The sequence below is a fragment of the Limulus polyphemus genome, unplaced genomic scaffold, assembly GCF_000517525.1.
Source record: "Limulus polyphemus unplaced genomic scaffold, Limulus_polyphemus-2.1.2 Scaffold944, whole genome shotgun sequence".
NCBI classification, from domain to species: domain Eukaryota; kingdom Metazoa; phylum Arthropoda; class Merostomata; order Xiphosura; family Limulidae; genus Limulus; species Limulus polyphemus.
Window position 1 is genome coordinate 44,893 of NW_013666554.1, and position 27,549 is coordinate 72,441.

General features: G+C 33.6%; 1 protein-coding gene across 1 annotated transcript in view; it reads left to right on the forward strand.

Annotated features, from left to right (window-relative positions):
* LOC106461361 (ubiquitin carboxyl-terminal hydrolase 24-like) overlaps positions 1-27,549 on the forward strand; it is a 197,302-nt gene that overhangs the window by 39,898 nt on the left and 129,855 nt on the right. Inside the window, exons 9-17 of the mRNA XM_022388299.1 lie at positions 4,018-4,125; positions 14,180-14,275; positions 14,600-14,764; positions 16,282-16,365; positions 18,553-18,702; positions 18,985-19,116; positions 20,100-20,211; positions 23,069-23,145; positions 23,637-23,777. Of these exons, the coding sequence (XP_022244007.1) occupies positions 4,018-4,125; positions 14,180-14,275; positions 14,600-14,764; positions 16,282-16,365; positions 18,553-18,702; positions 18,985-19,116; positions 20,100-20,211; positions 23,069-23,145; positions 23,637-23,777 (1,065 nt within the window). The remainder of the gene's footprint in view (positions 1-4,017; positions 4,126-14,179; positions 14,276-14,599; positions 14,765-16,281; positions 16,366-18,552; positions 18,703-18,984; positions 19,117-20,099; positions 20,212-23,068; positions 23,146-23,636; positions 23,778-27,549) is intronic.

Consider the following 27,549-nt stretch of genomic DNA (forward strand, 5'->3'; position numbering starts at 1 on the left):
ATTTCTTGAGACGCTGTCTTAGGTTTTTTTACCACATGATTTGGTACCAGTTTTGTGCCTTGCTCTTTAAACTTCTTTTGGTTCCATATATCTTTTGTCAGGTGGTCTGTATTTTACCTAATTTCCGAATTTTGTGGGATTTTACTAACACCACTGTTTGGATGTCTTGCTTCGGTTAACTACTTATGAACAGGTATGGTCATAACATACTCATCTGCTTCCTACACAAGAAGCTCAGGTGGTTCGATTTCCAGTTGGATAGGTTTTTCTTTTTATCTATCTAACAATCTCAGCTATTTGGGATGTGTCTTTTTTAATCACCCACCAGTGTTGGAACACCATTCATTCTCCTCCTCAAATACAATAGATGGAGCTGTCTGTTATCCCAGCCATTACGGTTTACTATCTTACAGATAGTGAGGTTCTAATGCATTGGGGGATGTGGCTTCTATGGAAGCACTTTTCCCTTTGGGTCTTGCACATTTGTGATCTTTTCAGGAGACACATTCTCTATGTTGTTGTGTTTACCGATTCTTCCCCCCTCTTCCGGATTTGTTTCTCTTCCCTAATGCTCATCTTCAAAAGTTGGGGACTTGAGTCAATCAGCAGAAGACTTCAGGACAGTGGACTAAAGGTCTTACCATGTTAACACCCGGGTACTTCCAACAATCCAACGTGCTTTAGTTCACTTTCTTCCTTTTGTTCGGATTTGACTAATCATGTTTCATTCCGCCTATTTGATGGTGGTGGCTTATATCACTCACCAGGGGACTCTTGTTTTTGTTCACTTTGTGGTAGACAGTGGATCTCCCTTTTTAAACCCACACATTTGATATATATATTCTGTCATGTCGTATTCCAGGTTCTTTCATCCTCATTGCAGTCTTGACACTCTTTCCTCCAAGGAGTGGCCTCTCTATCTTCAAATTTTTGGTGGCTCTGCCTTCTGTGGAGTACTCCTCCACAGGAAGTGTTTGACTCCTTTCTCAGTTCCAAGTTACCTCTTTTATTTTTGGTCTCTAGTTCATCATCCACTCACCCTGGCTGTCGATATATTCTGACAGGATTAGATCCAGTTTATAACTAGTTTTTATTATTTTGTCACTCTTCTTCCCAAAGTGATTTTGATCATTCATGTCACTCAGAGTCAGTTTTTCCAACTGATCCTTCCTGGCCAGCACAGATCTAATTTTCTCAGCTGTTTTTCTTGATATGTTCTTTTTTATTCTGGATTGATTTTACTAACCCACACTTTGAGGAATATTATTTTCATTATTTTCATTTCTTACCATCTTCCACCTTTATTCTTGGTCGAATCCAGATGACCTTCTATGTCCCATACATGCTCTGGGTTTCTTAATTCCTTTCATCCAGACAAAGAGTATACCTGGTACAGAAGTTGTGCAGTCTCTCACATATAATCTTCTTATTAGAGGGTTCCCTCATCAGGGTATCCTTCAGACGCTTTCGAAAGATACTTCTACTTTCTCTCTTGCACCAGTCCCTCCACCTATTCAATGTGGAATTTTAGCTATATATGTGAGCAGAAGCTATAATTTTCCTACACTGAAAATGTATTTCCTACAGGTACTTACTTTCTCTCACACTTCCCACCCTTCCTCCCAGTGTTAACCAGTGCTTACATTTCTGCCTATACTCGAAGTGATAGTTAAGCAGAATAGCACAGAGGGAGTCACATAAGTCACATGGGTGTATATCACTACTATTGGTGGAGGTTTTTCACATGATAATTAGCATGCAAGAATTGTTTAAACCATGAGAATCGAGAGGCGCTTGGGAGTGAAAGGCTTGTGGCATGCAAAAAATTTTTGAAAATAGAGGCCAGCACTGAATGAGAATATCTATTTATGTGAACAGAAGTAAGTACCTGTTGGAAATACATCTTTGATGTAGGAAAATTATAACTTTCATGAGATTGGAAGACAAAGGAATATGGATCAATTGGGGGCACTAAGTCACCTAGGAAGAGACCAACAACAAGTCATACCCCAGCTATATTAAACAAAGTGAGGCATCGTTGAGCAGGCAAGAACTCGTGAAGAAAAAGGTCAGTGGCAAAAGGTGTCCATGTACCCAGGCAGCAGTATGCAACATGATCATGAAGAACTTCTACCTGTAAACAAGGCCAAAGTTTATAGATTCACTAGGACAAGGCTTTCAGTCATACCTCCTTTTTAACTGTCAACCACTTCAGTAGCTGAATGATGAAATGATTATTTGCGCTATTCAATACACAGATATACCAGTCTAGTCGCTGGATGCAGAAAATTTGGATTTTTGTGCGATCAAACGGGTGAAGTAGATGCTGGGAAACCATCGTCCTTTTACACTAGATGGATTATAAAGCTAGGAGGTATATGCTTTGGATGTGACAATTGTATGAAGCAGTCTTTTTAGTGGAAATTATACTGCAGGGGTATTGTCAAGATCTATAGTTGTCAAACAGAGCATGCCTGGATGTGATAAAATGAACTGTAACAACATGATGAGGTTCCAAAGTCAGTTCAGGATAACCTACTCAACCTTCATTATGTTGTGCAGATCTCACGACTTTGTCACATAACTACCACATTATTTCCAATAATTTTTTGCTCTTATTTTTTTATGCTGAAGATTGACTGTGGTTATTCCAAAACATCCAAATATAGATAAACTATTCAAGTAAATAAATATGCACTTTGTAATATCTGTAGTCCTTCTATTTGTAATTAAATATATTTCAAATGCATTATTATTTTGGAGTTTTTTATTTTTACAAAGAATGGACAGTTTGTTCAAAGTGTTAAAAAACACACACAAGAAAAAAGGTATATAACTCATAATTTAAAATATCAAATTACCTGTGTGCTTTTGAAGATTGATGTACTGAATGTGTTATAAGAGACAGTCAAATGCTACTTTTCAATTAGAGTATCCCATGAATTGGCAGTAAATGGTGTTAGCTCGCTGCTTTTCCTTTAGTCCATCACTTCAAAATTAGGGTTGGCTAGGACACGTAGCCCTTGAATAGTTCTGTGTGAAATTTACAAATTAAATGCTTGGAATCTTATTTTGATTACTGGTCAGATTAGGCATGTATAATTTAAGTGTCATGTTATTGTTATGAAATATATACAATAATAATTCAGTTACTAAAGTTATTTTTAATTACCCTTTTCTAGGTATGAATTAATATTTTAAATTAATAATTCCAATAAAATAAAAGAAATGTTAAGCCTAATGTAACTTTCTAGAGAGTAAACACTTTCTTGTTTGTTTGCCGAAATAGTGCAAGAGTTGTTATGGAGACATTTTTGTGCCAGCTAAATTTGATGGATTTGAGCTCAGTGAAGCAGTTTCTTATAAAATATTTTTGTTGTTGTTTCTGAACTAGTTACTGTGACAGTATTGTGAGCATCCAGAATAGATAATAAAATATTTTAAGTTTGTTCTTGTCCAATTTTAAGCACTGAGCACCGTGATTTTGCCTTGCCATATAACAACTTAAGATTAGTGTCTATGTGTATGTTAAAGTTGATAGCTCCTTGTTTCACAGGGATTATATGTAACAGTGAGAAAGAAAAGGTACAATTAAGTTTTATATTAAATGGTGAGCATTCTGTATTGATACATTAGTCACACTATTGTTCTTTAGTTTCTCTCTTTTTTTTCACCATAAAGACTGTATTTTACAATGTTTTAGTACTTGTAGTTTTGAATAGTTGTCTACAGAATGCTTTTATGCACTTCAGACTTAGGAAATAATTTGTTGCCATGTATTAACTAGATTTCAGTCGTCTTAACAATGTTTTTTTTAAATAATTTATAGTGCATATGAAGTAACATGTAGCTTGAAGAAGGATTTTTTTTTCAAAGTTTATAGAGTGTTGATACAACAATGTTTTTTCATTATAGGAGGGCCAGAATATGCACATAGTGGACAATATTCACACCATTATGGCAGCTGCATCAGCAAAGTTTATAGAGTGTTGATACAACAATGTTTTTTCATTATAGGAGGGCCAGAATATGCACATAGTGGACAATATTCACACCATTATGGCAGCTGCATCAGCAAAGTTTAATGTTCAGCAGTTTGATCATCTTCTCTCTCTTGTTCAGAAGGTAAGTGTAAACATTTACTGTGGTAGTTATGTCATTATGTTGTTTGGATCAGTTGAGAAATATTATGTGATTGTTTTAATAGTGTATACTATATTTGTTTCTTATTTTCTACACAATTTTAGTCATTTACTCAAATTCTTTTTTGCTTTTGTTGTACTTTTGTTTTATAAGTATATAGGTACATAAATTAGTTGGGAAGCAAAGATTCAGATACAGTACTGTACCTCTACTATAATTTTAAGCCATATATATTTGTTCATACCATTAACTAGATCATTTTCATTCCTTTCTCTACTTCCTCCTTTCTTAGTTATTGCCTTCCATTTGCAATGTGTAAATTTGTGTAAATGTTCTTTTGGGTGAATACATTATGTATACAGTCACATCTTACTGATAGAATCTCTATGATAATTATCTTCTGTCACATAGTACTACCTCCATTTGATGTCTGCCTTACACTTACACAATCTTTAAAATATTGTTACATTTTATCTTGGCACTTCATGTAGTTCACACATTCCTCTGCACCTTCTCTTACAAAAGGGTTTAAACTGCTTGTCTCTTGTATGTGAAGCTGTGTGTGTCTTAGTGGTTAACTTGCTAGAATAAGGATCTGAGGCTACAGGGTTGTCATCTACACTTTGGAGCTGTGAGTGCATTATAAGAGTGATATTTGATTAGAGTAATCCTAGAGGTGGCAGTGGGTTCTGTTGACTATTTCCCTCTAGTTTTTTAGTTCAAAATAAGGGATGACTAGTGCAGGTAGCCTTTGTGTTACTCTTCACAAATGTCTGATCAACTGAGTTTGGATTTCTTTAAACGGTACATTGATGTAACTTCCACTAACCATTACCTCTATCAGATTCAAGTCTATCTTCCTTTTTCATCTAAAGATTGACTTTTCTAATGAGAAAGATAATGGCTATTTTATTGCTTAAGTTATTAATGGAAGTAAGAGGTTCTTATTTTTTAGTCTAGTTTACTTCTGGGTTTTTTCATTTTGTTCTTTCAATTCTTTGTAGTTATACTACTTATTAGTAAAATTCATATTATATTTAAGATCTCCTCAAAATAAATCCAATTTCAAAAGCTATTAAACAAAGACATGGTACATTGATATTATCTCTTGTTAGAAATACTGAGAAACTGATTGTATAATCTCAACATCAACTACATGTAAATGGTTAAGTTTTCCTCACTTTTTTAACTTTAAAGTTTCTATCCGAAAGTTACGGTATTCAAGACAGTATCATAAAATTAAAAGGTTCTTCTTAATTTTTAAATAAGACAAATAAATCAGTTATTTAAATCATTAACTAAACAGTCTAATGAGGAATTTAAACTGCTTGAAAGTGAAATAAATTTTTAGATATCATGTATTTTAAACGTTTTATACAGTTACAAAATAATAAAATTTTGGTGAAGGTTAAAAACAGACATTCTGATATGGTACTTACTTCTCCTCACAATATTATCTGTTCTCGTTCAGCGCTGCCCTCTATATATGAACTTTTTCTTTATGCATGCTACAAGCCTTCTGCTCCCCCCTGTTGGAATTGCAAGATTCCAACATGTCTCTCATGCAAATCATCATGTGTTACCTCCTCACCAATATGAGCATGACATCACTTCTCGTTTGGCAGTGCTTGTGTTCAGACTTGTTCTTTTGTTTGTTTAATGCTTCATGTTTGACTTTGTTTCCTCAAGAAGTGGTTGTTTTATAAATTAATTTGCTTTCATTCAGTCTGTTTCTTCTATTAGTATTTATCAGTTAATTCTAGTGATCTTATTTTCTCCAGTTGAATTTGGTGAACTTTTCTGTGCAATGAATTCCCGAAGTTAACCTTACCACTTCAGGGGTTATACCAGCAACCAGTGTTTTTTCTCAGGCCTCAGGTGTGGGCAACCTGCTGGTGGATTTATCTGTTTTATACCTTGGGAGATTGAATGTTACATGGAACAACCTTTGTCCTCGGACATCGCCCAAGCTCCTCCAGATCAGGCTGTTCCTGTGCAGACTGACAAGGACTGTGATCATCTTTTTTCACCTTTAGATTTTGCCATTCCTTTCTATTTCCAAACCGATGACTCTACCAGGTCCAATGCAGTCTTTATGGATTTTGTGTCTGAGGTCTCTTATGTTTTATCTCTTTCTCCTATTTCTTATGCTCCTCGTCCTTCCTTACTGCATGAACAATCTTCCCAACCTTTTTTGGGGTTTTTCCTCTCTCTCACCTGATATTTATGTTCATGCTGATCACTTTGCCTCGCATTTAAGCGAGGTTATTAGCATATCTCACCTCCTTCAGATCAGTTCACACTTTTCTACCATCATGCTGACTATCACTGTTTAGACCAGCAGTTGTTAGGTTCCTTCTTGTCTATATGGTGGCTGCTCCCAAATTATTTGTCAGTTGTACCCATGCCCAATATTCTTGCTTGTGTCTTACCCTTACAAATCTGTTACAGTATTTTTCTTCCATACACCTCCTATCTGAGGCTCTCCACAGAAATCCTGAGGGGCTTTATGGAGATATCCTTACCCTTCTTTCCTCCACTTTAGCCCGCTTGTTTTCTTTGGCTCTTGCATTGCATATGTGGTTTCTTTGTTGTTGGGACCTCATAGGTCGTGATGCTGTATTAACTTGGGTCTGTTTACCCTCAACATATCTTAGGGATTTATGTATGACCCCATTTCTGAAGCATTACATTTTTGATATGGTCCTGAAAACTCTAGAGCCATTTCCCAACCTTCCCCTTCCCAGCCCTTACCTATTCCTTCTAATTGGGGTACTTCTCGTCAATTTCCTTGATGATGCACCCCGTTGCCTGCAGTACTATTGACTACCCTGTGGGTTTTTGTCCATTTGGAGCTCAGCTGTTTGAGTTTTCTCATTGCTGGTGTTCCTACATTGGCGATCTATGGGTGCTTCAGGTTCTGTCAGAAGGATTTGTTGTCCAGTTTCTATCCCCACCTCTCGTCTTTCCTTACCCCATTTCCTTCCCTCCTCCTCAAGATCCTGTGACTAGCCAGCATCTGTGGAGTCTTTTCTCATCCTGAAATGGGTGTTTTCTCCGTGGTTGTGGATGACCAAAATGGATGTCTCCAATGCTTTCCTACATATACTGATATCACCTCAGTTTTGTCCTTTGATTTGCCCATCTCGGGGTGGTTTATCAATTTTGGGCCCTCCCCTCTGGACTTGCCTCAGCACCTTACATATTTTGACGAGTAGTCTGAGCTTTTGCTCGAAATCTCCATGATCTGGGGCTGGGGTTTTATTATTATATGGACAACTGGCTTTTCTGGCTCATTCTGAACAGGAATCGGCAATCATACTCGGCAGCTCCTTTCTGTGACGGCTTGGGTGGGCTGGTTGATCAAACTGGAGAAGTCTTTCCTCAGATCCATTCAATATCTTGTCTATTTGGGGGTCTTTTTCAACACTCATATCAGTCTGGCCCAGCCTTCTCCTTTATGACTATGTTCAATGGAACTGTTGGTTTGCCATGCCCTCTCAGCTCAGTCACTTAATGCTTGCGAGGTTCTATCACTTTTGGGATGTGGTCATCACTGGTTCCCCTCGGGCGTGCCCACATGAGATCTCTTCAGTGGGTGTTTCATGATCTTTGGAATTTTGCTTGGGATCCCCCATTATCCTTCCTTTTACTCTATGAGATGATCTGCTTTGGTGATTGGACAAAGCCCATACGTCGGTAGGTGTGCCACTTCCTCCCATGTGTCCAGATTTACATATTTTCATGTACACATTCCTTCAGGGATTGGAGGACCATGGATCAATCACCAGGAGCCTTTGATCCATTGTTTTGCGGACAAAAGCACTTTGCATATCTATGTTCTCAAAATTCTAGCCGTATGTCAGGTGTTGCATCACTTCCTTCTTTTTATGGTTCATTCAGACAATTCTATGGTGGTGACACATATCAACCACCAAGGAGGCACCTGGTCCAGAGATCTCTATTTTCAGACTTTGTATATCTTATACTGCTTCTATGCACATCACATTCATCTTATTGCATGTCATGTGCTTTCAATCTGGTCGTGGATGGTCTTTCTACAGCCTTGGTTTGCATGGTTATAGCAACTGCTTCTGTCCCCTCCTATCCCTCTTCCACTTTCTCCCTACCTTCTTTGACAACCTTGGTCACATGTCCTACATCCCACCCTGTACATCCTGTGTCTTCATGCCTGGCTTTTTTCTGTTCCATGGTGAGAAGATTTGGTTTCACATGTCGAGTAGTGTACTTATTAGCTGGTTACATTCGTCCATCTTCCATGGAGGTATATCAGTGCAAGTGGAAGGTATTCAATTGTTGGTCTACAACTAGAGTGTTCCTGATGACTGGCCAACTGTGGCTTGTGTGGCCTGGATGTTTGACTGTGGGTCTTCAGTCTCCTTGCGCTCAGGATATCGAGTGGCCTTATCCCATACCTTTCGTTCTTCTCAAAACCTTATCATGATTATGATTTCTTTCCAGATACATTGCTCTTCCCATGCGATATATATACCCTTCTGGATTGGGATATTAATGTTGTCCTCCATTCCCTTACTTTACCTCTGTTTGAACCACTTTCCTCGTGTTCCATGTTTCATCTTTCCCATAAAACATATTTCATTCTTCTCTTAGTCTGATTTGTTTGCCATTGATATTTCACGTACCCCTTATCACCCTACCTATCTTCTCCTTTATCCAGATTGTTCCTTTCTTTCGAAAACCTCGGCAGCTTGGGAAGGTTGTTCCTCCTTTTCTCCTGTTTCCCTTCCATCCATTTCCCATCTTTACCCTCGACTGGATCTGGATAGGCACCTGTGCCTGACTACGGCTCTTTGTTCTTCTATTGCCGTTACTACTTCCTTCTGAGGTATATGTTCCTGACTCTTTATCTTTCACCATCTACCCTTACCAATTTGGTTCGCTTGGCCTATTCCTCCCTACCTTATTCCTCATGGAATTTGTTCCAGGTGTCCTCCCATCAGATCTGACACCTCACTTTTTTGTTGCTTCTTGTCTTTGTCATCCAATAGATGAGATTCTGCAATCCAACATGTGGACCACACCCAGTGCATTCATCTCCAATTATCTCCATCATATTGTGGTTTCATCTTTGGGTTTTGTCTACCACCTGTGGCCATTCTTTAGACTTTGGTGGGACTATAACTGGTAAGTTTTTATTCCTACTTTCATTTCAGGGGCCTTTCTTTATCCCTTGGATCCTGCTCTGTGGTGAGTGGTGTCTGACCAGGTATTCTTTAACTCAAAATTTGCACTGTGTAGCCATGTTGACTCACGCTTTATTTTCCATGGCTTTGCACCCTCACCATTGAGATGGGGTGTTCCCCAAGATTGCTTGTAGATGCATGACCTTATGATATATGGCTTCATAAACACACTAGTCCCAGACTGTACCACCCATGTACTGCATGCGTAAAGCAGAAGGGGATTTTTTCCTATCCCTGCCATGCTTGGAGTGAATAACTTGGTATGGTCTGATTTTCAAAATAAGGCTTCATGGTCACCCATTGCACTGTCTCAGGTTATGATGTTCCTCTGGACTTTCCACTGCAGTCACTCTCCTTTCTTCGAGTGGAGTATAAGAGTCCTTATCACTTTCCAGTTCCAAGCCACTAGGGTGGTTGACCATGAAGGCACTCTGCTGAATGAGTTATACACCATATCCATTTAGTAACAGAATAGGGTGGTGGGGTTCTGTGGGTGTAGATGACATTATATCCTACTATTTGCAACCACCAATGACAACAGAGTGAGACACCAGAAGGCAGTTCACTGCTTCAATTGGGAGCCCCCATCTTACCCTCGCGTAGATGTCGGTACCCTGCAGACAGGTTTTGGATTTAGAGTGAACCTGGCTCAGAAGTGGTGTGGTTCCCTTTTTCTGCTCCTCGGATCTGAATCTCTCAATTTTAGGGGTATCCTTCAAATGCTTTCGGGGAGGTACTTCTGTTGTTCCCTCGTACCGGCCCCTTCTCCTTATCAATGTTGGATTCTAGCAAATCTTGTGAGAGAAGGTAAGTACCCTATCAGAAGTTATAATTCTCCTACCCTTCTTCCCCACATTTCTTTGGTGCTGACATCTTCTGCCAAACTTCGAAGTAATAGTTCGGTAGAAGAGTGTAGAGGTGAGCAAGTCATGCTCTTATTAATGAGGGGGTGATGCATGATGATTTACATTAGAGACATGCAATTCCAGTAGGGGGGGGGGAGTGGAAGGCTTGTGGCATGTTTAAAGAAAAAGTTCGCATATAGAGGGCAGCACTGAACGAGAATAGCTAATCTTGTGCATATAGAGGGCAGCCCTGAACAAGAATAGGTAATCTTGTGCATATAGAGGGCAGCACTGAATGAGAATAGCTAATCTTGTGCATATAGAGGGCAGCACTGAACAAGAATAGCTAATCTTGTGAGATGAGGTAAGTACCTATCAGAAATACATTTTCAGTATAGGAAAATTTTATCATTGGATAAATGTAATAATTTTAGACGACAGGTAAAAATTATTTCATAGAAATTCGTGATAAAGTGATATTTAATTATTCCATCTTTTGTACTTGTCTAGAGTTATCTTCATTCATATTAATGTTTTTATTTTTATGGATTTATTCTTAGGCTTGCTGTAGTACCCCATAGAAACATAATGCCTAATACCTCTACACTTGTTTTACTTTTATGTAATTTAATACTTCATTGCAGGTCTAGCTTTATCAGTAAGATTTGATACTACTGATCACTCTCAGTAGTGTATGTGTGTGGTGATATTTACTATTCATTTGGATGAGGTGGTCTACTTAATCATCCTTAAGGCCAATGATAGCGATTCCCTTGGGTTTCTTTGTACAAGATATACCTCATTTATCTGTGTGCTGGTATATTGTTTATGTAAATACCAAAGACATCCCTTTAACCCAAGGTTTTTAAGACTGCTTGGTGTATTGCTATGCAGCCAGCATTGGGCTGTTTTGAGAAGCCTAACAGATTAAATTTCTTTCCAAAGGTCTGAGTATAAAACGGCATTGAGATCCAGCATTGTTGTCCCTAACTACATGGTACTTCAGGTTCTTTGCCACTTATTTCTTGATATTCTGATAGACCTAATTTTACTTTCTTCCCAAGGAGTGATGGGCACCTCTTTGCTTTCTTCTGCCCTCTCACATTTTTATTGAGGGTATTTTAACTCAAAGTTACTTAAAGACACAATTTCGTATTTGAATTCAACATTTAAGTTGTAACATATGATTTAAAAAATGTACTTTAGTATAATTATTCCTACCTTACTTAAAACAGTGGTAATGACTAGGTTTTATGTTATTTGTAGTATTAGGGGTGGAGCATTGGTGGTAACAGTACTTTGTTATCTATATGTAATGTTAGGTCTTGATGACTACTTATTTATACATAATGATACAGTGTGAGTGACAAAGCTTTGTATTCTTAATATGAAATGTTATGGTTAATAAATAGTAGTGACCATCTTTTCATTTTTATGTATTTTAAGATATATCCTAATGTTAGCTTTGATGGTATTTCATACGTTAACCTCCTTGGCTGTTATCCAGAGACAGTCTTGGGGTGAGCAAGCTAAACAACAATTGTTCACACAGAGACAGTCTCAGGGTAAACTTTACTTTCTAATTGTACTGTGTTTAGCCTGAGTATTCCCTGCTGAGTGCTACGGCCGTTTACCACTATTTGACATCACCAGACCCCCCACTGGTAGAGCCAGTACATATCCTTAAGAGCTTTTTACATAATTATTTTCAGAGCAAAGTCGGCACACTGGGTCAGTGTTCCTGCATTTCTTGCCCATTAGTCATGCATGATATACCACCCTCTAATTGGGTATTATAGCTTGTAAATGGAAACAAATATTACTGAATGTGTCGTATTCCAATTTTTCTGATGATGGTAGTGAATCAGAATTGCTTTGGCAAGATGGCTCTAGTTCAAATAAAAGTAATATAGTCAATGTAAGTGAAAATGAAAGTGATTCTGAAAATGACTGTGGCCTTCAAGATGCATAAACATGGAGTGTCCTATAAATCTAAATAACATGACTGGTAAATTTAATTTTATAGTGAGGGAACTGAAAATATTGTTAAAAAAAATGTCACAACGGTACAAAAAATTCACAAGTATAAGAATACTTAGGAGGTAAAGAGCCGATAGACATTAATTTTCAGTGATCATTTAACTCTTTCAGTACAGGCTTGGTTGATCTGACTGACCGTGTGACCTTTTTGTGCTCGTATAAAGTCTTTATAAATTTGATACTATTAGCTTTTAATGTAGTATGTATATCTTCACAAAATTTGGCAGTCTTTCAGTAAACATTATATGTCTTTCACTTACAACAAATACCACAAAAGAAAATCGAAATAAATCTAAATTACCCTTTTTTCTTTGTAGAATGACTTCAAATTGTAACATGAAACTACATTTGTTTATCCTAAGTAGCTTTAAACTCTCAATGGTACACATCTATTTATACTTAAATTTTATTCTTTTATTGCCCTTTGAACTATGTCTAACTACTATTTGTGCCATTATAATTTTAACTCACTTGGGGAACATGGAGGTCATGTTACACTATCAAATTATGCTACATGTGAGCTGCTTGCGTGCATGCCTCATGAAACATTTTTATTATATTATTATTATTACTTATTTTACCTAATCTAACCTTAAGTAACCTAAAGATATCCCCTGTTTTTACATTTTAGTTACTTTTATAATAACAAATAAAGAATAAACATGAAAAACAAGAAATAAAGTACTTACCGGAATCTTATTTTTTCTTGCTGTCGATGACACTTAACCCTACTTTTTTATACTAATGATAGTAATGCACTAAATATTTTTTATATAATTAAATAATGCACCAAAGAACATAGACTAATAACATGCAAAATTAAGACAATTTCCCCTAACTTTCACAATATTTCTGGCTTTCCAAGTATGCGATAAGAGTCGTTCCAAATTCATCCAAGCTAGTCGTTATTTTTTCCATGTGAATGAAGCTTGTACTAACAGAGAAAATGACAATTTTCTGTTCAGAAAACAACGTAATATAGTACGTCATTTGAGAGATTAAAACCTTGGCTTTCTATTCATTATACATAATATAGTATTAAGAGTAAGAGAGAACTATTAACAAATTCTGAAAGTGAGGATGTGACAGGTGGGTGTGGCAAGAGGGGTCTGATTTTCTATATGATAGTTCTGTAAACAAACAAAATTTAAGGCTTCAAAAATTATGGTTTGTCTGAGTAATGACAACTTGATAGTGAGTAATTTACATTTAATTTCATACTTATTGGAGGGGTGGTGGTTAAAATAGAAAAGAAGAGATACCTAGAGAAAATGTGTCATCTTTCTCACACTAGGGGAAATTTAGGCTTTTGTAAAATATTGCTTTATAAAATTAAGAACTTTAAAATTATATACTATTAAAATATGGATTATTAGCTCAGATTTTATGCTGTACTAATTGGTATAACATAAACAAAAGTAGATTAATAAAATTTTGAATGAGTCACTAAAATCTTGTGACATGCAGTAAAGGATGCCCATCTTGATAGGATTAAATGTGCAGTAAGCTGCAGAATGATTGAATGGAGAGTATGTAGGTTTTTCATTGCAGAGTGTAGAAGCGTCTAATACAAAAAACACCTTTATTGTATCATATTAATAGTTAGAATATGATGTTCAAAGGGTAATTCAAAAACAATGTCTGCTTATTACCACTGTATAAGCTTCTTATTCTTTTTTTTTTTGAATTTTTTCTGAGACATATAGCATGGATTAATGAAGATATGGAGTCAAAATACCTTTCTACACCTTTATAGTTTATAATGTTGTAACAAGCTTTTAACTTCTATGCTGCAGTCATCTTTAGGTTTACAAGAAGACAGCTCTAATATATGGTCCAAGATATGTTCTAAGAAATTAATAACGAACATTGAGAAAATCTTGTGTGTTTTATTGAATTATCAGTAATGTAAATATCTAATGCTAGGGCTGGCATGGTGGCAGTGACCAGATGAGAAAGAGACTCATTTCGTTTATTGGAAAGATTGGGAAAGAAACAAGTCAAGGAAAGACATCTACAAAGGTTAAGCATATGTTTATGTCTTTGTGAAATTGATTGTAAGTTATTTTTACATTCTGAAAAACTTAATCGAGGCACCTTATTAAGAAAGTTGACAATTTAATTGTAGCCAACACAGTACAGTATTTTAGTCTAGCTGTTCCTTGTTCATTGTAAAATAAGTTGATGAATGTTACTAGTCAAGGAATTTTTAATAGACCATGTCCACTAGTTTGAGCTTTTGTTGATGAACAACTTGTGTTACGATAGACAGAGAATTTTTGTGTTTGGTTTTAATATATTGGTTCTTGATGCTATTTTTGTTAATGTATATTTTTCTTTGGTTAGATACAGGTTCTAGATGTTTTGTGGGAGTTAACAAGGTCTCCAGATTTACCCAGACATCTAATAGAACAGGCACAAGAAGAGCTTCTCAATATTTTGAATGAAATTTCGCATAAAGATCAAACAAAAAAAAATTACTTGATTCGTTGCTTGGATGACATTAAAAAGGCAAGATTATTTTTTAAGATACAAAAGTATTTTCTCTAACATTTTGTTTGTGTTATAAGGGGCATAAACATAGTTTATCTAGTTTTATATCATGTTAATGTTTCATTATATATAAATTATTCAGTTTTCAAATTTTACTATTACCCTGTTCCGAGAACTTGGTTGTATTATATGTGCAGAATAAAAGAAAAATGAATGTATATTTTTTGATGAACAATTTTTTATAGTGTTTTCCTCGAATTATCTTCAGAAATTATCTATGAAGACAGATTAATGCATGTGTAAAAGTGTTTTTAAAAAATACTTAAGCTCAAGTTTGATAGAAAGTGTTCTGATAATAATACAGTGATAAAACTTTTATTAACCCATTGACTACTGCACACTCTCTGAACTTGTTTCTGTGCGTCATGAGGTATACATTGAAACTACTTTATTATTCAATGTATTTTAATGAAATTAGCATTATCAAGTATGTTATAATTCAAAGTTTTACATAATCTAAGTTTTTTATTCCTTTATTTCAAAAGAAACCTCTAAAACAATACTTAAATTTCAGTTTTGTTGTCACATGATGTGCTTGTGGTTAAAAATTGTTTGTGTTTCTTGTATTTCAAATATACTCCATATGCAGTGTGTGTGTGTAGTTTCTAGGCATAAAACTACATGTGTACAGGCTGATTAGCCAACATTTGTTTTAAATTAAAAAAGGAAGCTACATATCTTTGTACCGTCTAACAATAGCCACCCCCACCTTCTAAATTAGAAAGAAAAATTCTAAGTTTTTGAGGGGCATGTTTATAACCAGTAGAAATAACTAATTTTAAACTACAATCTCTCAAAGATTATCTTAAAACTGGAATGCATTATTCAGTTTCAAGCTCATTAAATCTCTAAAGCATCGTTGAAGGTTCATCATTGAAAGCACCTAATTATTTTTTTTCCTTGCCTCCTGTATATATTCGTTTGATAGACAGTTAAGTTGTATTTAGATTTTACTTTTATATTTTATTATGTATTATTTGAGTTTTAAAAGTCATATTTTAATGGTTTAATCATTTCATTAGTATAATATAAACCAAACTTTGCATCGCTCTGCAAGGCTTACACAACTAAGCCTAACTAAAACATTTTGCCAGAGGCTAAAGTAACTTATGCTGATGATACTGTTTGATCATTCTTGGGAACCTGTTGAAGAGTATCGACATGAATAATAAAAAATAAAGAATTGGAAAGGAAGATAAGTGTTAAAAATAAACTAGAAGTGAAAAGATATAGATGTGATATTACCCAAAGAAGATATTTGAAGATTATTCAACAAAGACTTAAAGGATATGTAGATATTCCCATTTCTTTATTTTAAACATTTCATTTTGCTGTATGTTTATGATAATAGCTACAGTTAGTGATATGGTAGAGAAAAATAAAATATAAACATTTATATAATATGAATAGAAACTCAGTAGTCATGGGTTAAATATATGTGGTACTTTTTTTTTGATTATCATAATTTGTTTCAGGGTGCTTATGTTATGTTATCCCTCAAACTTTTACATGAAATAAGTCAGAATATATTGAAGTCAGGTCTCTATAAACAAGATAAGGTAAGCTGTAATTTCATTTTATTATTGTTGTTCTTACACATACAAAGCTGAATTTGTGTTTCAGGAATTTTTTTTTTTTTATGTATTAATGGTTGTTGTTATCATATATTATTAATGTAAGGGTTGCCCAAAAAGTTTTTGGCCTAACCTTAAAAAAAGTGGAAAATATGATTTTTTCTGATAAATATTAAGTTTGAACCTTTTTATGAGCAAACAACATATAACTTAAGGAGCATATTTTTTGTGTTGCTCATTTTTGAAGGAATTTGAGCAAAGTTAAATGTCATGGAGAAGGTCATACTTTGTGCTGTGGTCAAATATTTTGCTAAAAAGAAAATGACATCCCAAGAAATCCACCAAGATATGGAAGCAATGTTAGGAGAAGGTCCCCTGGCATATTCAACAGTGAGAAAAAGTGCTGTGCTGAGTTTAAGCACAGTTAAAGTTCACAGTTTGGTTATATGTGATAAAAGTATAACCACTAGGAAGTTAACAGAAGAAGTGGGAATCAGAAAAATTACTGTAGCAAGCATTTTGAGTGACAGTTTGGGCGTGAGTAAGGTTAGTACCAAATGGGTCCCAAAAATGTTGTTACCCAAGCAGAAACAGATCCAAGTTGTTGAAAGCCAATGTCTACTCCAAAGGTTTCAATAGACTTGTAACTATGTATGAAATGTGGATTCTCCACTTCGACCCAGAAACAACAAAATTGAGCCACCCCAAAGAAGTCACAACCCTCTGCTGGGAAGGTCGTGGCATTAATGTTTTGAGATGCCAAAGGTGTTTTACTTTAAATGGGATGAAACTATTACAGGAGATTACTATGCATCCATAATCAACAATTTGCATCAAGAAATAAAGAAAAGAAGAGAGAATTGATAAAAAATTTGAAAGCTGTTCACGATGCTGCATTCGAATTACTCAATCACCCCCCACCCCATACTCACCAGAGTTAGCTCCATATGACTTTTTCCCTTTCCCTAACCCAAAAATGTTTCAGGATTATGATGATTTCATACATACCACCCAACCATGGATTGAGGACCAACAAGAAGAATTCTTTCGGAAAGACATAGAGACCGTAGAGCACTGCTAGCATAAGTATGTAGACTCAGGAAGGTATTATGTTGAAAAATATATCATGATTGAACCAGAGTCTCTTTTCATTATAGCTCGGGCTGTGAAGTTTTTGGACACCCTTTGTAGTTATCATATTTTGAACTAGTGATTAACTGTTACTTTTCAAGTTATAAATTTATATGTTTAGCTTCTTTTGATTGTGTTTGTTGTATTAACATGATAATATTGTATTTGCATTGAAATTTCAGTAAATTACTCACTTTTTTTGTTTATAGTTTGAAGTACACTTGTCTATTTCTGATAATGTAATAATACATTTATATAATTGAAATATAACTAATTAAATAAAACGATTTCCAATAATGGTATGGGTAAATATGACTGAGCTGTTTGATTTGATAAAACAAAATGTTCTGATTTAAAACATGAAAATATTACAGTGGGTTTATTTAGTGTACTGAATATACTGATGTGTCTTTAAGAACGTTTACTGCTTCTTCTCCTGGCTTTTATATTTTATTGCAGGCTCCAAAAGTAACCTAATTTGCAGGAAGAGTTTATAAAAACACTCAAGTGCATATCAGCTTCTGCTTTTGTTTAAATTATAGTTTTAGTTTCATAGACAAGTTTCTCTTTGTTATGAATAGCAAGACCAAAATTATAATCAGACTTTGGAATATATATATTATTGGGAATAATGAATTCTCTGGCATAGTGTTAGATCCTGTATTAACCTTTCACCTGTTTACCCTTTTTTTTTCTATTTCATTTACACACCTCTCATGTATAATAACACAATAACGTTTTTGTAGTAAAATTTATTCTAATTTTGAATATGATGTATAGTTTCATGATTTAGTGTTATCTTTCTTGAATGGCAAAATCCCTTTTATAAAATTATTAAGCATTGCTTTCTTCCTATTTAATACGACTATTATTCTTATTTTTAGTTGGTTAAGATAATCTTATTTATTTGTGCTGTAACACAAAATAATTTTATACACTAACAATTATAGATTTTGATCATAAATTTTTTTGAAGCACCACTGTTGAATAAATTGGTTTTACAAGTTATTTGAACTTTAATCTTTATAATTAATTACTCAGGCTGTTATCCATGACATGAACAAAACTCATGATGTTGTGAAGCTGGTAACCAGTAGTTTGTCTCGCTGTCATAAACAGTCTGTTGCTATTGCAGGAGGTAAACCACTAAATCCCAACATGTTAGTGGATGGTAGATACACACATGAAGAGGTAAGATTAGATAGTACTTCTGTCTGACAATATAATATTGCGTGTATTTGTGAGTAGTAGTAGTAATGTATGTGTGCAAAATATTTTATTTCAATTCTACACTGCTACAAAAATATTGATGATACTTGACATTGACAATATGTACTTCTTATTGAATCTTTTTTGGAGCTTTCAATATTGAGTTTGAAACATTAACAATATTCTGAAGAGTTGGTATTATTGTTTTTTGGAATATAACAATTGTTTTTCTTACCATACATTCTTTATTTATATATTTCTTAGTGTGTGTTAAGCCATCTAAGTTTCCTGCAGTTTTTACTTCAAGATGGAAGCCAATACCTACCATGGAGTCGAAGTAAAGAACTATGGGACACGTTGGTCTCAAACTCTGAGTCATGTGAAGTTGACAGAGAGGTTAGTAATACATATTTCAGTCTTTCAATGTTTTTGATTTCATTAGCAATATCACTTAGTTTTATTTCTATATATTATAACAGAATATACCATATGATTATTGAAAAAGAAATATCACCCCACATTTTATGTTCTCTTTATGCCATAATTTTAACCCTTGCACGACGGGCTTGGTATAAAATACACGAGTTTGTATACACAGTTGCACACGTTGAGTATTTATACCATAACTTTTAATGCTGTATGTGTATCTTCACAAAATTTGGTAGACTTTTAGTAATGATTCCAAGTCTTTTGTACACATAAAATCAGATTTTTTAATTAAGTATTTTTACTAAAGATTTGTTTGTGAAAATATTAAGTCTGTTTCATATTTTGACATCACAAACATCTAATTTGAACCAGTGCTGCACTCAACATTACCATGTGACACACAAAAATCGATGTTTAGGTGTGGTTTTTTAATATTTTTAAATTAAGAAATTAAATAATGTATAATACTAAAATTTAAATTATAATGTACAGTTTGATACCAAACTTTATTATATAAATTCATAAAATAACAGTTCAATAAAATTTTGAATGACTTGATCAAAGTATCAAAGACTTGATTAATGATTCACAAGTTACACAAACTAATTTTTTCCTCCAACTTTAATACCTTTACCAACAATTTAATCAAAAAGGCTGTCTGTTGGAAGTAATATGTGCATAATTATAATTATTATTATTATTATACAAATCAAATCTTAACCACATCACTATGGGTCATTGGCCAAAGGTCATGTCATCCTATTTGTTGACTCGTAATGATACTTTTTCCTAACTGTCAAAGTATATTTAAGGTAAGAAACTTAAATATTCAAGTTGAGACTTGGAATATATTGGAATTAAGATATTTGTTGTCATGCTATTGAGTTTTATTTTTATTTTAGTTGTTAGTGTCTCTTTGGTTCCCTTTAAAAGAAAAATGTTATTTCTAGATTTGCTATGAATGGTTCACCCAATGTCTTCAAGACTTAGAAACTGACACTCAGTCTCAATTGTTCCAACAGAAATTGCTGAAACTTGACTCTTCTCAGCTCTCATCAAAAGGTAGTTTAATATGTAATTTTTCAAATAACTTTTGCTCCACAACATTGAGTTTCTTCTATCATGTACAAGTAGCATTCCACATAACATTTTGGTTTTCATAATTCCAGCTAATGAGTTATGGTATTCAAAAGAAGACTTTTTGATCAATAAGAAGTGACTCGTAGTATAACAAAAAGTAGATGAAGCTGTACTATAATGCTGTTTTTACAAACTTCATATATTAAATCCTTACTGGAGAAATTTGGCAAAAGTGTTTACAGTCAAACATAAATTTTATTTTTGGGCCTGATTTATTTATTTAAAAAAAAGAAAGGTGTTTGTAGAGCATCTTCTAATCTCTAGAGTTTGAAAATTATACAATAAGGGATCCCTTTGATACTCAGAGTATTAGAAATAATATTAATAATATTAATTTATTAATATTAATAACATTAATTTATTAATATTAATAAATAATATTAGAGTATAATATTAGAAATAAGGGATCCCTTATTGTAAAATTTGCAGAGTTCAAAGGAAAAGTAGTACTTGTTCAGATCTCTGTAAAATGGAACCTTTGTGACAAAGTACTGTTGTGTGTTTACACAGAAAGATATATTTGGTCATAAAATGATTCACAGTTTAAATTTAAATTTATTTATTATTTGTTTCTTTAGCTAAGGTGAAAGCACTCCTTAATTTTGTTTTCACAATTGGAAAATTTAGTGTTTGGTTTGCCATGGGAGAAGATGAATATTTGATATTTAAAATAAAAATTATCTTAAAGTTCAAATAAAAGAGTTAAACTACATCCTGTTCCATTTTCCTGTTCATTAACTTAAGAATAGACTGACAAAAAAGAACTAATAGTTATGTATGAAGTTTTAAGTTAGTTACTGATAAGCTTAGTAGTCTTGGTAAAGTCCATGAATTTTGTCCACTCCTGAGTGTGACTGATTCTATGCAGACTAGCAGTTGATAATGAAATCAGGTTTAATCAGAAATTTAATTTTAGATATGTGGCCCTTGTAAATATTGCAGCTAGAAATTTCCTCCTCACAATATATTATTTTTTGATGAACTTGCTTCATATAGCTCATAGTTTAATGACTTCAAGCCAAACTAACTAAAAATCAAAGTTGAACGGAAGTAATATGGTAAAATTTATTTATAAAAAAATCAAGGAAACATGGATAATTTTTCTGACTTGTATTTTTCATTGCCTCATTGATTTCTTATAGCTAATTTGGAAGTGATTTCAGATCAATCATTCTATACTTGAGGCATTATCACAGTGATTTTTCACATATCATGAAAAGACACTAGCTTTGCATTTTAAGTTAGTTTTGCAGTGGTATCTCTTAAAAGAGTGACTTACTATTGACAATTTAAGGAAATAAGGCACTGTTACCTTAGTTACAGCAACAAGAATGAGAAGTTTTTACAGCATCTTTTCTTGCTGTTTTATAACTGGAAATTGTTTGGTGTAAAAATTTAAATTATTTTTCCACTTTAATTTTTTTAACAAATCAAAAATGGGAATTTTATTTATAGTGTATTCAAAAAATAATTGAGATTAAATAGCTTAAATCTAATAACATTATACATTTATATATATGTTTATTACTTTTATTATATTGACCTTTCAGCTGTGCTTGGCTAACAGTACAGAAGTTACAATGATGTGGCACAAATGCATTCAAGTTACTGTATCCAATAGTATTAAACTGACTCTTAGTCTCACAAAGCAACTTGTCTGTGTTTTAGTGGACCAGTATTTTGTAAATTATTATACATTATATATATATAACAGGAAATGAAGAAGTAAAGCAAACAATGAACTCTTCTTGTTACAACCTTTGTACTCGGTTGCTGCTTCTTGTAGCTTGCTAAGCCTTTTTTTAAATTTCGCACGGAGAGTATGTAAAACAAAATAATTTTTTAGGTTTTATGTATTCAGTTGAATAACCAAGAAATCATAAATTAATATATTGATACCATAGAATTTTATTATCATTTATCAAGTTAAGTAACTAAATTGTATTTGGGTCTACAATTTCTGAAAAATTTGGGTCTGAAATTTTGAGCAGACTAAATACACAACCTATCTCCTTGAAATCTTGTTTCGAAATAAGGAGTTGGCATCTTAAGAGATGAAAATGGCCGAGAACGCCACCAGAAGGACATTCTGAACTTTTGATTGGTTATTCACATATCATATACACAAGTAAGTGTATATAAGGAACCGTTTCCAAAAATGGAAAGAGGTGAGCAGGTCCACTGTGTTTGATTCAGTACATGAGCGGTATCTCAGCAAATAGAAAAGATAGGAGGTTCTTATTTATTATTCTAGCTTGTCAATATCAGTAATTTGAGTTCCTAATTCATATGTAACTATAGACTTTGTATTTTGACCTCACAAACACCTAATTTGAACCAGTGCTGCATTCAGCATACAATGTGGCACATAAGAATCAATGTTTAGGTATGTTTTTTATTATTTACTTTTAAATTATAATGTACAGTTTGATACCAAACTTAATGACATAAATTCATAAAATAGTAGTTCAATAAAATTTTGAATGCGAGTGAACAAACGAGATGACATGGCCTCTGATCTGTGTGGAAAGGGTGTGGACAAGTAGTGGTAGTATCGGTCATTCTGTACTTTTCAACTTAGGATTAAACCCCATAATTGTTCTTGATTTGTAGGCTTTACATCACGTACATTGAGAACTGAAATATGTGTAAGTACTGTACTAGGAAACCGTGAGTAGTGAAGCACGTATCAGTAAATTCATTTGTAAACATAATGTAATGTGACTATCAATTAGTTGAAATTTAAGATTCCCAAGTAAACTTTTTTTTATGTTTACAGGATTTAGATGTTTCAAAACTTACTTTGAAAGTGTCAATATAGCAGAGCACAAGCTAAGGAGATCTGTAACAGATGTGGTGAGTTTGTGTATATCTAGTATATATATATATATATAGATTTAATTATATGGATAAGAAAAAATAAAAGAAACAAAATAAATCAATGGGGGGGATCATAATACCCTAATTATTGTTTCTTTTTATTAAAGCTTTTTTTTCTCTAAATGTAACTGTGAGCAACCACCTTCCCATTTGTGGCTTTAGACAGTAAAGGGTGGTAAGAAGTAGGACATTCTCGGCTTGATTGCCGTGTAAAAAGCATGCTATCCTTTCTTTTGATGTAATCAGTTACAAAAATTATTTTGTTTTTAAATAATGTGTATGTATATATATTGATTAATTGCTTTCTTTCATTTCTCTATATCATACAAAGTTATAAAAGCATTTCACATTGTAATAGACTGTTAATATTAAAACTAAGTTCATACAAGAAACAGTATTTACAATAGAATAGCACAGTATGTGATAAAATATACATTTATATTAATATGGGAAATTTTTATGATTAGATTGTAGAAAAGTTGGACCTCACAGGAGTGGACTTTCTTTGGCAAATTGCTCTGGCTTCACCATGGGAAGATATAGCTGAGATGGCTATTGATAACTTGATGAAAACATCTTATCATTCAGTATCTGCAAAACTAAAAAAGGTGATTTGTGACTCACTTAAAGAAATACTGTAATGTATTGGTTTCTTATGTTTAATTAATTATTTTCCTGATGAATAATTTTTAACACTTTAAATTTACACAAGTCATTCTGGTCGTTGATTAATTGAAATATAAATATATTTATTTTTGTATATAAATTTTTGATATCCAAAGGTGTCTAAAACGTGATGTTTTTTTGGATGGAAACATTCCAACAAAACATTTTGAACTAAAAGCATAACACAAAATTTTTACTTGAATATTTATTGAAACAGAATGATAATTTTTTTGCATTTTGTAGAATATTTGTCATAATATGTTATTTTCATTTAAAGAAAAAGAAACTACTTCTAGGATTCTGGAGATCCTAAAAGGACCTGGAATTTTCAATGTGCAATTTTCAGACACTGAAAACCCTAGTTTATTCCCTTGGAAAATATAAGGTTTTAAAAAGCGTTTGTCAAAAACAAAATATTCTGTCTAGTACGTCATGATTCTTTTTTATCTTATTAGTGTTAACATGGTGGAATGAATATTTCATTGTTTTTGACACATTTAACTCTTCATGTTTAGATCAATAAAACATAATCTTAAAGCATTTAATCAGTATTTAAATAACATCATTGTAAAAATATCTTTGTTATGGTTAGTAACCTATACAGTCATCTAAGTCTACATATAAATTAGTAACTTTTTTATAACTACATACTAAGTACTAACTAGTTTTTATACATATAGGGTTAATGGTGATATTAGATCTATAGACATTAGGCTAGGGGGCATGATGGATCTCTGCAGTTAACTTCACAATGGAAAGGGGAACCTTGTTTATGAATTGTTAGCCTCAGGCAAGCCAAAGGTGTATGGAGTGGTTCTGTGGCATAATGTTAGTAGTTTGACTGTTTCTATTCCAACTTTTTTCTCCTAATTCTTGAGGGGGGTAGTAATCTTCTCTTTGTTAGCAGATGGGTTAGACTTAATCTTCATGAAAATGGCCATCTTCAATTAAAATTTGGATTTCGATGTATATTCCTCTTTGTCCATGATTATAGTAACAATCTCTTTGTCTGCTGGTAAAACTTTTACAGTGTTGTCTTTCTTCTAGTTTTTGAGGACACTTTGTTTCTTAGAGGATATTATTATAGTGGGGTTTACATTTCATGGCTTTCTGAATTGTTGATATTATTTTTACTCTGAGTTCTTCCTTTTCTTTATCTGGTAGGTTGTGAATTGTGTTTTCTGTGGTTGTAGGTGGGTATTTTGTTATGTGGTAGGGCACAATTTAGTCCTTAACTTGATACAATGTTATCAGATTCTGTTAGTAGTCATTTACTGGTTTATTATGTTGCAATCAGCCATATCTTTAGCATTATGACATTTTTTGTTTTGTGACTGAATAAATAATTTAATTTCTTTAAACAAATCTTGATAGAGTAACTTCTCTTTTGTATTATTTGTTTTCTGATATAGATTATTAATTATGTTCTGTGTCATGTGTTTGTTTATATGGTAAGATTTGATCTAATCTTAGAGCATGGTGGCTTTATTAAATTTCAGAGTTAGTCTTCGACATTATGAGATGTTGACAGGTAATTAACCTTAAGTTATTTAGTAATTATGTTATATTGTTTACCTTTATGAAGGAAAGTGAGGTAGTTATTTATTTTAGGTAATTTACAGATAATTTTTAAGCCCCTAAATTCCTTAAAATGTCTGGGGCTATGCCAGGTCATTGGTTACTAATTAATGTCTAGACTTAGGTGATCATTATAGACAACGAATGATATCTGATCACTACAACTTTTATCATATGTGGAATATCTAACTGAGAATATATAAAATACTAGTCAAGATTGTGGGTTTGCAATTAGAATTCATCCCAATTCTGTACTAGAAATCGAAGTGTATAAAATTTGATAACCTCCCAATATCGGATACAGCCAATTTGATTTCTCCACTTGGAATTCAAATTTATATTTCTTTAATATAAGTCAATTTTGCTGATTATATAAAACTTTTACAAGTCAGATAATATAAATTCTGTAGTAATTACTGACTCTATCTGAAACTTTGGAATTATTTGTACACAATTAGATAAAGTGATTTTGTAATAACTCAAATTTCATTGGATAACCCAAATGTTAATTGTAAATTTTTGGAAATAACTTATAAGTAATTTATGTGATTTAAGGGTAGACTTATTGAATCTTGGACATTGTGGACTACATGCGATCTATGGAGCTTTTATAAATCTTTAGATGCTTCCAATTTGGGAATTTGGAAACATTTTACCTAGTCTTTATTATAGGGTCTAAAGGGGTTGTTGTGTCAACAAATTTATTCACACACAACTATTTTTGTTGTCAGTTGCCAATGAACTTCAGCCATATTTTTCACACTATATCAAACTGACAAACTTATGATAACTTTTATCATTTGAGAAAGTGAACTTCATGAGAAATTTTATGATATTATTCATAAAAAAAAAGGCTGTCTATCGGTATCCCACTTCAGTTTATGCTATTTTAAAAACTTGTGTCTGTTAAAATAATGATGTTATTTTAAGTATGTATTGTGTTTTACTTCCACAAAGAACCAATATTTATGCACCCTGGGTTTCAATACTCATGGTGGGCAAAGCATACATAGCCCATTATGTATAGGATGTGAAAAATATGTAGTGTTGATATTACTAATTTATTCTTCAGATATGGTACATTACCTCTTCTCATATATATATATATAGCTATTCTCATTCAGTGCTGCCCTCTAAATTCAAAACTTTTTTGCATGACACAGGCTTTACACTATCACTTACCCCATGATTATTTTTTAAGTTTTCAGTGATAATGTACTCTGGATATTCTTTTTTATTTGTATTGTTTTCAAAATCTCATCATTTTATGATGAATACTGAAGTTAATGTTACCACTTCATATATTCTACATCCTGCTATCATCACAATTACACAGGCTTCAGGTCGGGGAACTCAACTGAGGATATTTTGGCCTTAATTAATCAGGAGATTGACCATTATCTGAGTCACCCTTTTTCTCCTGATAGTGTTTGACTTTCTCTTGAACCTGCTGAACCTGTTTGTGACAACAAGGATATTAGCAGCCTTTTTCCCCCAACCCAATATCTTGGGGGTCTTTTTCTACTCCCACTTCAGTCGGGCTCCATTTGATGAAGCTATCAATTCTCCACATCATTGCTGCTCCTTTTATTACTGCTTGTGAGGGCCTGTTGCTTTTGGGTACACAGGCTTCTATGGAAGCACTTATCCCCTTAGGTCGGGCATGTATGTGGTCTCTTCAGTGGACTCTAAACAACCAATGGAATCTTACTTGGGATCCCTTGGATTCTCCCATTACCCTTCCTCCTTCCCTTGTCAATGATCTGTGTTAGAGGTTGTACAGGGCCCACACATCATTGGGTGTACTGCTTCCTCCTCCTTGCACAGATTTGCATCTCTTCACCGATGCTTCCAGACAATGGTCTACAACTGAGCTATCTTATCATATCAACATCTTGGAATCAACTTGTTCTGATCCATTCCGATATTTTACAGTGGTAGCTTATATCAAAGTGTCACCTGTTCTCATTCCCTTTGCATAGATCTACTTTTTTGGGTCCTCACACTTGGGGTAAGTAATGAAGATGAAATTGGTTGATAAAACATTTTATTTACAAGGCTCAAATGTTTCGAAATAATTTATTCCATCTTCAACGAAATCTGAAAATTGTGTCGCAAAGGTGATTATTACTAAAA